We start from the raw sequence: 11,715 nt of genomic DNA, 5'->3' as shown, positions 1-11,715 counted from the left end.
TGAAGGCTCCAAAAGAAAACAGTTACATTTGGCGCAATCTCCTACTTCAATTACAAAAGTGTTTTCTACATTGAAATGGAGATGAATGCAAGAGTCTCTCTCATAAAATTACCATATACAAAGCTAAAACAGGACAAAATGGATGTCCTAGCACTATATGAGTTGTATAAACACAGGCTAATGACCAAGTCATTGTTTTGACTGAACAGTGAGCATAGGTAGATCTGAACACGATGGATTTAGGATGAAGTGAATAGTAGAAGGATTAAGTGCATATGAGTCGATTCTTAAGAGCAATCATCCAGTTAGACCTCAAACTGGTAGACGGCACAAGTACCAACTATTTGTTTCTATTCATTGTGAGAGAAAATACTTATCACTGCCATAGACACCACTGTTCACTTCGCTGCTGATGGGCATTTCATCATATGGTAGCTCAGATGCACCCCTTGCATTCCCAAAATAGGTGGCAGATGAAGATGCTGAAATTGAATTTGTCTCCAGTCTGTTGTCTTTTAATAAAATCTCAATTTCTTTCACGATATCATTCATTGTTGGACGATCTTCGGATGTATCTTCAAGACATTGCAAAGCCAATTCTACGAACCTCTGGAAACCGATTAGGGATCCAACATTCAGAATTGCTGGATCAATTATGTCTCTTAGACCGTAGTACTCTTTGTCGCTCTTATCCATTGCCATCTTCACCTCACGAACAATATATTTGCCTTTCTCTATTGGCAGCCTAGCAGTTATCAGCTCTAACATCACAACACCAAAACTATAAACATCACTTTTTGTAGTCAATTGTTGTGTCATGAAATACTCGGGATCAAGATAACCCTGCAAAGATCAACAGGAAGGATAAATGTACAAATGCAACTCCCTTTCATTATTTGACAAGCAAAATAGTGTTGTGCAACACTGAATGTTCAATAAAAATAATCAAATGATATATTATTCCACAAACATATTAACTAGGAGATTTATGATCACGAATCCTGTCCTAGACAAAAGCCTTACCAGTGTTCCCTTGACGTTTGTAGAAACATGGCCATGATCGCTGTCCAGAATTAATGTTGAGAGACCAAAATCTGCGACTTTAGCACTCAAATTGTCATCCAAAAGTATATTGGTTGACTTTACATCCCTGTGAATTATTGGAGGTTTAGCAAGCTCGTGAAGATAAGCTAAACCTCTAGCCGAATCTAAAGCTATGTTGAGTCTCTGTTTCCAGTCCAATTTTATATGACTCCTCCCTGCAGTTAACAGTTGATTATTACTAATGTCATAGATGTGATAATCATCATGATAAACAAGAACTCCATCAAACGTGTTTGAAGATTATACCGGACAAGTTCTTGGTTAAAGTTCCATTAGAAATGTACTCATATACTAGCGTGCGTTCCCCCTTTTCAAAGCAAAATCCTACAAGTTCTACAAGGTTCTTGTGATGCACCCTAGACAACATCTCGATCTCTGTTTTGAACTCAAGCCCTCCTTGCATCGAACCCTTCTGCGATCTCTTGATAGCAACCATCTGTCCATCAGAAAGCATGCCTTTGTAGACCTGCAGAGATATAAAGCACTTAAACTACAATCTCACAAATTTCATTATAAAGACATTATAATAAGATTTCTTGCCTTCCCATAGCCCCCTGATCCGATCTCATTATCTACTGAGAAACCATCAGTGAATTTCCTTAGTTCATCCAAAGAAAAACATCTTGCTAGTTTTAGATGTGGAGCATCTCCGGCATCTTCACCAGTTGATCCCCATGATGCTAAATATGGAGAATAGGAATCATCAGAAAGCCTTAAAATTTCCAGGGGCTTAGACATAATTTATAAGCATCCAAATTAGCAATACAAATTAATATAATTTCCTTCTATACACATGATTATTGTGCCTAGCACTGAACTCATGCAGATGTCACTTGTACTTTCCAACATGCAGTGGAATTATTCATCATCTCAAAAAAAAAAAAATAATGGACACGATAATGTTCTTTTGGGGTCACATTACCAAAAGGATTGTTTAGCTCGATAGCTGTTTTAGCTTGCTTTTTCTGTCGTAAAGCATAGATTCCCAGCCCTGCGATGATGAACACGGCAGCAGCACAACCAACTGCTGTTCCAATGATCCAGGCTGGAGACACTGTGGGTCATTTAACAGCACCAAATAGACATGTATTGATTAGCTTTTGATAGGAAGTAAAAAGAGCTGAGTTCTTATTCTAAGAATATATACCATTGTGTTGGAAAGTATATGTAACAGGGTTGAATACGCATGGTCCATAGATAGATGGGAGGTCAAGATTTTGGGTACTCAAGTCAAACCACTGCAGTGTCTGATTCCTGGTGAAGTATTTTGCACTTTGAGGGCAAATCTTCAACTCTACTACCAGATAAGCATTAACATCGAAGAAATGATTTCGAAGAGAGTGGTGAACTGGAAACGTGTGAAGCAAAGTTGAAATTTTTTTCTCCAATTGTGATGTATCGATACTTTGGTCACTAAAGGAAGGTGCTCTGCAGATAATTGGTCCTTCATACGGGTGCGAACAACTGACTTCAGGGGAATAAGATTGTGAGTCTTGTTCCTGACCGCAAAATTCCGTTTCCTGCAGATAACGATTACTGCAAACTGGATTTCCAACAAGTCTGCATTAGGTATGAAGAGATTTATTAGTTGGACAAGGCCTTGAGGAAAGAAGATACCCTTTTGTCTTCCTCATATTTAGACTGGGACATAGAGATGCGCTTACATTATAGTTTTGTTGTAGTTGGAAGAGAGTGTAACAGAGATTAAATTATTATTTTGAAAATTCACCATCTTCAGTTGCTGACTGATGTTGCTGCCCATGTTGAGAGTGCCATTGAATGCATTGTCGTTAAGCCTCCTGTAAATTGATTACAGCAAAAGAGATAGTTCCAGTAAGTTATGCAGGCAGTGAGCTTCTTAAACATTTTATGAATCATGAAAAGTCTTACACTTCTTGCAAGTAAGGTAAGCTAAATAGTGTTTGTGGCACTTCCCCATGAAGCTTCCCAGACTCTATAATTCTGATGGCACCAAGTGATTCTTCGCTTAAACTGCTAGCTCATGAAAATATGTAATAGTCAATGCTTCAGAAGTTAGTGAACTTACAAAGTTGTGAGATTTTGTACATCTGATAGCCATGCTGGAGCTTCTGATGGATCAAATAAGTTGTTGCTTAAATTCCTGAGGATAACATCATGCAAGTACGATGTTTAGTTTTACTAAAAAGTGACAGCATCGAAATTCCTGCATAGTCAATAAAGTAGATATTCTTACAGATAATTGAGGGCGGTCATCCCAGTCAGATTTGGCATCAATCCGGTCAGCTTGTTGTTACCTAAGTTTCTATAAGCAATGGAAATGAAGAATTTGTGAATCTAACATAAAAGAATTTGTGACCATAGTATTAAATTCATTGAAGTGCCAATTACTGCTATATTTATCGACCACTTACAGAACATTGAGCCTTGTAAGGTTGTTGATACTAGAAGGAATAGATTCGTTCAGAGAATTTGCATCTAGACGACTGACAAAATGCAAGCAAATCATATCGGTGAGATGTAAATAATTAATAAATATTTTACTAATGGATGGAGCACAGATAAATAGGGTATCTGGTCAATGATCACTCACAGGACTTGAAGTGACTGGGCAAGACCTATCGACTCTGGAATTTTCCCAGAAAAGTTGTTATGGTCAAGAAGCCTGAAGAGAAACAATTGTTAGGAGAGAAATGTAGCGGCAACAGGCGGGAGCAAATTGTGGAAATGTTGCTGCTTACATATGTATAACTTTCATGTTGGATCTGAAAAGATCACTTGGAATTGGGCCTGATAAGTGGTTTAGGTTCAAATGGCTGTCAAGCAAAGTGGACAAATCAATATTCATATTCAGATCCACTGCAGACTGCAGTGATCTGTTTATCAATATGGAAAATCCAAGAACCAGAGAGGCTTACAAATGCAGATTGTTCACAAGCTGGTCCAATCCTGAAGCCCCATTTGATGAAGTCGGGATAATACCAGTCAACTGATTCTCCGCCAGATCCAGCCATTCAATATTGGAGAGCCTACCCAGAGATCCTGGTATTGTACCATTGAACTGGTTCGAGTTCAAAGACCTAGAACAGATGTTAAAGAGAACAATTAACTTCATTTTATATTTGGAAGATCAAGAACACAAAAATAGAAAGATTACAAAGATCACAATCCTTACAAGATCTTGAGATTAAGCAGATTGCCCACTTCAACTGGGATACTACCGCTGAAGCTGCAACCAATCAGTCTCCTATAAATAATGCAAAGACAATCAAGGTTATGCTGATTGCATGGTCCACTCGATATTAGAAGGGATATGAATGAGATTAGCAGAAAGTATCCTACAGTACTTACAAGGTTTGAAGCTGTTTCAAGTTCCCAATGCTTCGTGGGAGTGGACCTCCCAGATTTTTGTTGGATGAAAGATCCCTGCATATATAGATGTCAAAATCATATCACACATAAACAGTTGAATTGCCCCATGACTGGATATGGCTTGCATAAACAAATCTTATTTGTGTCTAAGTTCTAAAACATAAATCAAGATTGAATAATTCTGTGAGTAGTATATGTCAACAAGCTTAATTTAGAGACTAGAGGAAATCAAACAGCATTAGCATTTTTATCCTCCACGGATGGGAACTACTGCCAGACATATAACAGAATTACAATTCGACGTGTGACACTTACAAGAGTGTCAGCTCGGTAAGGTTCTGTATATCACCACTCAATCTGCCCTCAATATTCATGCTGAATAGCTTCCTGGAAATCAGGAATTGGTCAACATCAAGGCCACAAATGAAGTAGTAGTTCAGGGAATATATAAAACAAATGTAAAGAAAATTGAGAACTCACAGCTCCTTCACCCTCGAACCTGTGCAGTTGACTCCATCCCACTGATCACAGGGGTCATCTGAACGCCTCCAGCTCGGAGGTGTGTTCTTCCATTGATTAGACAGAGCTTTGAGAGCAGAAACTGTCCATTTAACGCAGTCATAAGTCATCCACAATAATACAAGCTCCACATAATTCCTAACTTGGAAATTTTCCTGTAGTTTATCCTTCTAATCCGTATGCTATTAATGTCTTAAAACATGTTGATGAGAAAACGGATGGAAAAAGCTACAACTTCAGCCGGATCTATAAATATATATATATCCTTGAAAGAAGCATGAAGAAAAAGAAAAAGAAACAAGTGATTTGCTGATTGCTATCCACATAATTTTACTCGTATTATCAGCGAAAGCAGAAAAGAAACATGATTTAATTTAGTTGTTTCAGTTCACAGCTTCAAAGAAAGAAGAGAGAATTACCATCTTGTGAGTCTGTGCGGCTGAAACCATGTCGAACACAAACAAAGCACATCAGCAACAGAAGAAGCCCTCCTTTCATCGGCTTGCCTGTCATAAGATGAAGTACCATTACGGCTCTTGGCTTCCGGAGAGACGACAATCAGAGGAGTTGATCAGGATCTCATACCTTCTTAGGGAGCTAGTTGTGTACAGTGATGCTGATCTTTGCCTTTGTTCCGACTTTGTTTGGGATGCGAGAAGACAAGAAAGATTATTGCAAGGATTAAAAGTTTATGCAGCATCGGATGCCAGGATTTATTGGCCATCATCATCAACCTACCCTACGGGGACCAAGTTTTTGTCAGGCGGAGAAGTTCCACGGGATTAACAGGTCTGTTCAACCGGGGAAAGCCGTTGCTGGGTCAACGCGATTCACATCATTGGACTCGGCATCAAGCGAGTTCCGTTCCACATTACACAGACATCATAGGCATGCCCAACTCATCTATCGCAAGCGGCCCCACCAGTGGGTCCGCGATCCCCACAGCAGCTCGATCACGATCCAACTCCTCCTGCCGCGGCCACATCCCTGAATCCAGAGATCACCAGCACATTGAACTTCCCAGAGGAAGAAGACAGAAAGCAAGAAGAAGATCGAACTCCCCTTTCGCACGCCAAGAAACATGCGTCGTGCGGAGATTTGGACGCATCACCTGGTCATCATTCAATTACAGACAGAGAAGCAGTCAGGAAGGTGCTGCTGACGCGGTTGACCTGCAACTTCGTCGGATGGGAGATTACTTTGTCGTGCTTAAAATACAGAAGAAAAGTAAACGACGAGCTCTGATTAGGAGTTGAATTGACTTGTTATATCCTTCTGGATATCTGGAGTAGACAATTGCAAGCTTCAATCTGGCGAAACATCAGCCAATGGAAACAGAATGCGAGATCATGAGTTCCTTCAGGAATCAAAATATGTCTGTCAAATCAAAAAATGTCATAAAAGCGGAAAAAAAAAGAAAAGGAAACTAATGTCCATGCTCAGTAATAATTAAACATTACCCTGGCAAGCAAAAAATATGGTAGCTTTTACAAACTGGTATCAGTAAGGCTGGCTCATATGTATGCGCAGCAACCCAGAACATCATACAAAATAGTAAGAGCACCATATGCAAGAATTACTCCTCTCTCCATCAACAGCAGCAGTGCACAGATCAGCCAATGTAAAATGTATCAGAAACCAAAAGCATAGACCATGCACATTATATGATCGCTGCACATAGAAACCAGGGTGCTTACTCTACCACCGGTTTGAAGGTTTAGCATTCATAAAACAAAAGAAAATTTTCCTAAGGAGATATATCAAGTTCATAATTGGGCAAGTTCATAGTCTCATTACCAAGGGTTTACAAGAAGCAGATAAAAGGAAATACATTGAGACGGAGAAATCTATTTGGAGAGTAAGTACTTACATTATACAGCCTAGTGCATCGAGCAATTAGCTATATTTCATAGACAGACATACTGTACAAGACAGTTTAACTAGAACTACCAAATTAACCCTTCCATCATGCCTAAGCATATCATACAGTACAGATCTCTAGTCATTGTTATCTACATTGCATGCCATCAGTCACATGTCCATGCCGACCAAGTAGTCTTCCTCTTCCTCTTCCTCCTCTTTCACCATCTCATCACCTAGGAAGCCCTCTGCAGCAAGGTTGCTGCACATAACATGGAATTTAAGTCATTTGATGGCACTGCAGAAATGACAGATATATAGCTAGGATTTTCAACCAATGGACTTATTTTGATAATTTGATAATAGCATAGAGGAACATTGGTACAATATAACAGATATTATGCCTCACTCTATGCAAAGAACACTAGGACCCACCTAAAACAACAGCATCTGAAGCTGATGACACGCTTCAGCTTCTTATTATAGAAAAAGAAGTTGAACGACCATCTGCACCACACTAAATGCATGTTAACGGTGCTAAAATACATGACTAGTTGAGTATCATTAAGAGAATATATTACATGGCTCCTTTTTCCAAAGACAGGTCGCCTTCAAAGTCTGGGTTGTAGCTGTAGATTTCACAATCCTTTAGTTTCACAACCTGTATAGAGAGAACATATTAACACTTGACCTTAATCATCAACATCAAACCTCCCGATGACTGAATGACTAACCTCATCTATGGCATTTGTCATGCTATCCATGAAGGAACTTTCCCCATTCACAATAGTCCATTCCTGACATCAAAATATTTCATACAGACAGATAGCAAACAAAGTTACCTTTGAAATCACAATCAAATTTGACTTCTAGATCAAAATTGATTTAAGTTCAAAAAAGAACAAGCTGTGGAAGAAAGAAAAAAAAAACTTTCAATCTAAGGAATTATTTTATCATTCCAGAATCATGTACAGGTTCACCATACATAACCAAAGCCTGAGAATCAAGGTAACAACGAAATCATCCTATGCTAGACCTCCTCCAGAACCAGAAAAGACTGAGAATAGGCAACAGTATTACTTGATTACATCACAACGTCACAGATGCAATAATTTCGGTCAAACAAAACATGAAGATTAAGTGTTCAAAAAGCAAAACAATTACCTAAGAAGTCGAGTTCATATATCCTCAATGAATTCATATATCTTCAATTTCAAACTATATGAAGGTATAAGAATGACAGTGATATTTCTGCCACATTTTAAGAGCATTTGAAGCATGGTTATCAAAATGGGCAAAGACCATATAATAAAATTACCGTCACTTGCTGGCTAGACAATCCCATTCTCGACACTCTAGATAGACAAGTGATGCAAAATTATCAAGTTACACTATGTAAGAAAAACATTTAAATAATGCCACCACTGTCACTCTAAGTAGACATATGATGCAAATTACCAGGTTATATCAATATGAAAGATATAGATGTAGTTACACAACAGGCGACATGAGATTCAGAGCATCCATTAGCAAGTGCTAACAAAAATTTAATGGTAAACAATAATTATCAGTTCCACTTGACAAAACAAGAGCTTAGGAACAGGAACATACTCTTACAGCTTCAAACAAGTAGGTCTCAAATATTTGCTTGAAACTATCCCATTCTTCCTCTCTGAAATAGAGATGGGATCGGACAGCACTGCTAGATTGACAAACATTAATAATAGAATGTTACATAAATCTAAACATGTCTCACCATCCCATAAGGCATTAAGGGAAAGTGAGATCAAAGAACTTCATACGAGCAACAAGTATAAAGGTAACCACAATTTTAGAGGGAAATGGAGAGACTTGAACTCTCAGCTCACAGAGCAACGGTTTCCACCGTTTGTCGGACCACTTGACAACACTCCCAATTCTGGAGAGAAAAGATATTAAGCGGGGTGTCATGTCGCTTCCTCATTGGACAAGCTGACAATGACATTACCCAAGATCCTTTCTTCCATTTTTTATGATAACTTTAATAAATGGTATGCAAAGAAGCATAAATACCTGAAATCATAATCTGGATACATGTGGCTTAGTGTAAGAACAAGATAGATCAGTGTCTTTCGACTGCATTATCAGAAAACCATAATCAGATTGCCAAAACTTTGTATGCTAACTTCCTAAAATCTGTAAATATGTTTTGCTACCTTGATCTACTAGTCAAATACTGCATAGGCGACGCTGAGTCACTATCAGAAGATTGTTCGAGATAATCAAGAATCTGAACCAAGACACCAGGTTAAGACACTTCAATGTCATGAACAGAAAAGCATCAGCCAGTAAATACGATAATCTTATCATCCAGTTGGAAGAAAGATATTTAAACAACCTTCGTAATAAATAAGGTGATATTATTTTTAACACAAAAAACATGCAAAAGAACAGAACATGTTGAAGAAAAAGAAATGCTGTTTCCAACCAACACAAATAAAAAAGAAAAAATAAATGCTCGCTTATGCTGATGCTGTCCATAACCACACTGTATTACCCTTACCCGGTGAAAATTTGCACTGTAGTCACATATGCCTAAAAATGTGGTCCAAATATATAATGCATGTGCTCATGTGTGACCGGTTTAGTGGTCTGAACCTAATATAAAGCTAACCTGCTGTAGAGGTCTTAAGACTGTTATTGAGTTGCCTACGTCCATGTTTAAGATATTTCCAAAAGTTGGACAATAGCACCTGATATAGTTATATGCCAAGACCAGGCAATGACCCAACCGATCCTTGGGTCACTAGTCGAACCAATGGGTTAACCAGTTGGGCTACATGCTTGATTAACGATATTAAATATATATATATATATATATATATATATATATATATATATATAATTTAAAGATTAAAAAATAAAAAATTGAAAATTAAAATAAGAAGAAGAAGATAATATAAGTTCAAAAGAAGAATAAGATCATACCGAAGATAGTGGATTCCATAAATGCCAAAAAAAATTTACGATGCTTCATATTCCTAAACAACAATGGTGTAAAGTGATGTGGGATACTCAAGTTAAAACTTGTGAAGTACAAAGAACTCTCCTTGTCTCACTCAAAGGGTCGGGGATAGAGAAGATTTCACAATATATATTAGTACAAGTTATTGTGGTGCTTCTAGTATCAGATTGATTCAGTACAATGTAAAGGATGATACGGAAAAATTGACAATACAATGTTTTCAACACAAGATCTAATCTAGAAGAATTGAATCATTTAGCATGTCATCATCAATCTCTTAAAAAACTTGACTCCTACATTGGAATGTATCATGTCATCATCAATCCTTAATAGTTAATTGAAAGAACTTCTCAACAAAGATTACCTCTTGTTCTAAGCTGAAAGAGAGTTTTCTATCTGTCCCAGTTTGCTTGCCTGAATGATACAAGGAAAGAGACATCGAACTTCATTTTCTCCAAACAATATCAACAGTCAAGCAAGTAAATCACATATTAAACTTACATGAAAAGGCTTCAAGATTTCCATTTATAGTGCTCTCTCCAAGGCTCAGATGATTAAGGAAAAGATTTATGCTGAACAAAAACAATATCTATTAAGCATCAAAATTTATAAGAAAAAAAAAAGTAAGTCTTTTATGTAGTATCATTATATGCAGTTACCAATATTTCTAAGTAATTCCATAGAAATTCAGGAAGCACCTGTCCAAAGGAGTATATTCCAAAAATTTCATCTTGGCAACACTTTTAAAGCACACAGAACCAGGAGGCCTGATTGCTTTGTCACTGAAGCAAAATGCTCTTTGTCCTGAAAGGAAGAAAATGAAAAGGTCACTAACACTATGATGGTTAGGAACTACAGCATCTGACAAAATCCTTTAGAAAGAGTAGAAAAGACGTTTCCTGTTCAACATGCATGGAGCTTATTAATTATTTTGACTGCACACGAAGCTTCCAAGAACCCAGGTTATGACATATACGAAAGAAACAAAGAAAGATAACTATGGCACGTTTGATGACTCGCATATGCCACAAGAACCACTGAGCAAGAAGTAAAATAACCAAGTATTCTCCAAGAAATTCTGTTAAAATTGATAATAATAAATATTCCTATACGTTTCAATAAAGTATAAAAGTCTAATCACATACCAAAAATCAATACAATCAAGGAAAATGTTATGCAAAAGCTTTAGAGGTGCAAAGTTCTTGAGAAAGAAAAACAATATGAAGAGATAAAAGTAACGAATTCGCAGAAAGCTTTCTTCTGTCTTGAAATTTTGTGGCGATCCATTCAGCTTAAGATTGTCTGCATCTAAAATTTGTAACTATTTGATAACAGTAGTTCTTTTGGTTAAGGAAAAACTTACCATGGACGACGAAGAATGACGACTAAACTAAACACGTCGTGTTTCAAATTGAACAGAAAAAGCAGCAGTATAGCACGAAAAATATGCACCACATTTGCGGCGAAACTTTCCCGCAGAAAATGAGATAAGATCGACTGCTTTATTGATGATCCAACAGGGAAACCCCATTCCCTCCAAAGAAAAATAAAGAACATCACTGACATAACCTTCGACAACCACAAGTTCAAAGAGCCATCGCATCACGAAACATAAAACAAAGAAACCCTAACTCGGACCTTTTTTTCCAGGTTCGACAAAATTAGACCAAAAGAATAGGAATTGAGACCCTCGATCGAGGAAAGGAGCTGCAAGAAAAGAGATCGAGGCACGCGTACCTGCCGACAATCGCAGACGAGATGCCTTTTGTGGGCAGGAGATCGACGACCTTCACAAAAGGATATCGAACACACCCAACAACCCTCTCTAATGCTGGTGTGGGCAAGGGATGGTGATTCGAAGAGGGCGGTGTCGGCCG

At 37.8% G+C, this 11,715-nt stretch overlaps 2 protein-coding genes across 7 annotated transcripts; both read right to left on the bottom strand.

The window, feature by feature from the left end:
- Positions 1-6,034, bottom strand: LOC103977771 (leucine-rich repeat receptor protein kinase HPCA1). Of its 2 annotated transcripts, XM_018823695.2 has the most exons (21): positions 5,713-6,034; positions 5,560-5,612; positions 5,394-5,480; positions 4,936-5,056; positions 4,771-4,842; positions 4,435-4,509; positions 4,259-4,330; positions 4,002-4,163; positions 3,825-3,899; positions 3,677-3,748; positions 3,498-3,569; positions 3,320-3,388; positions 3,152-3,226; positions 2,995-3,066; positions 2,769-2,903; positions 2,252-2,664; positions 2,027-2,158; positions 1,645-1,784; positions 1,351-1,570; positions 1,024-1,259; positions 1-843 (listed from the first exon to the last, which is right to left on the bottom strand). In XM_018823695.2, the coding sequence occupies exons 3-21, from the start codon at positions 5,470-5,472 to the stop codon at positions 355-357; spliced, it is 2,781 nt and encodes a 926-aa protein (XP_018679240.2). In that variant the 5' UTR covers positions 5,473-5,480; positions 5,560-5,612; positions 5,713-6,034; the 3' UTR covers positions 1-354. The 2 variants fall into 2 exon arrangements, with proteins under 2 accessions (XP_018679240.2, XP_064954813.1); XM_065098741.1 differs by having other exon boundaries at positions 5,560-6,034.
- Positions 6,035-6,792: 758 nt separating this feature from the next.
- On the bottom strand, positions 6,793-11,715 carry LOC135607158 (uncharacterized). 5 transcript variants are annotated; one of them, XM_065098742.1, is made up of 11 exons: positions 11,576-11,715; positions 10,537-10,642; positions 10,340-10,410; positions 10,203-10,252; positions 9,030-9,103; positions 8,887-8,949; positions 8,446-8,536; positions 7,569-7,631; positions 7,416-7,495; positions 7,270-7,341; positions 6,793-7,096 (listed from the first exon to the last, which is right to left on the bottom strand). In XM_065098742.1, exons 2-11 carry the CDS (start codon positions 10,566-10,568, stop codon positions 7,006-7,008), a joined length of 687 nt encoding a protein of 228 aa, XP_064954814.1. In that variant the 5' UTR covers positions 10,569-10,642; positions 11,576-11,715; the 3' UTR covers positions 6,793-7,005. The 5 variants fall into 5 exon arrangements, with proteins under 5 accessions (XP_064954814.1, XP_064954817.1, XP_064954815.1 ...); XM_065098745.1 differs by having other exon boundaries at positions 8,446-8,533; XM_065098743.1 differs by lacking the exon at positions 11,576-11,715 and adding an exon at positions 11,477-11,550.

This window comes from Musa acuminata, chromosome BXJ2-3 (assembly GCF_036884655.1).
Source record: "Musa acuminata AAA Group cultivar baxijiao chromosome BXJ2-3, Cavendish_Baxijiao_AAA, whole genome shotgun sequence".
Taxonomy (NCBI): domain Eukaryota; kingdom Viridiplantae; phylum Streptophyta; class Magnoliopsida; order Zingiberales; family Musaceae; genus Musa; species Musa acuminata.
This window is presented reverse-complemented; position numbering and strand designations above follow the sequence as displayed.

Excerpts from the sequence above, each read along its gene's own strand:
- LOC135607158 (XM_065098742.1), bottom strand. The coding sequence starts at position 10,568 with ATGAAATTTTTGGAATATACTCCTTTGGACAG. Across the intron at positions 10,411-10,536 it reads GAATATACTCCTTTGGACAG|CATAAATCTTTTCCTTAATC; the intron begins GTGCTTCCTGAA and ends GTTTTTGTTCAG. Across the intron at positions 7,496-7,568 it reads TGACAAATGCCATAGATGAG|GTTGTGAAACTAAAGGATTG; the intron begins GTTAGTCATTCA and ends CTCTCTATACAG.
- LOC103977771 (XM_065098741.1), bottom strand. The coding sequence starts at position 5,472 with ATGAAAGGAGGGCTTCTTCTGTTGCTGATGTGCTTTGTTTGTGTTCGA. Across the intron at positions 4,510-4,770 it reads CTTACCGAGCTGACACTCTT|GGATCTTTCATCCAACAAAA; the intron begins GTAAGTGTCACA and ends CTATATATGCAG. Across the intron at positions 1,785-2,026 it reads CGAGCTAAACAATCCTTTTG|CATCATGGGGATCAACTGGT; the intron begins GTAATGTGACCC and ends CTCCATATTTAG.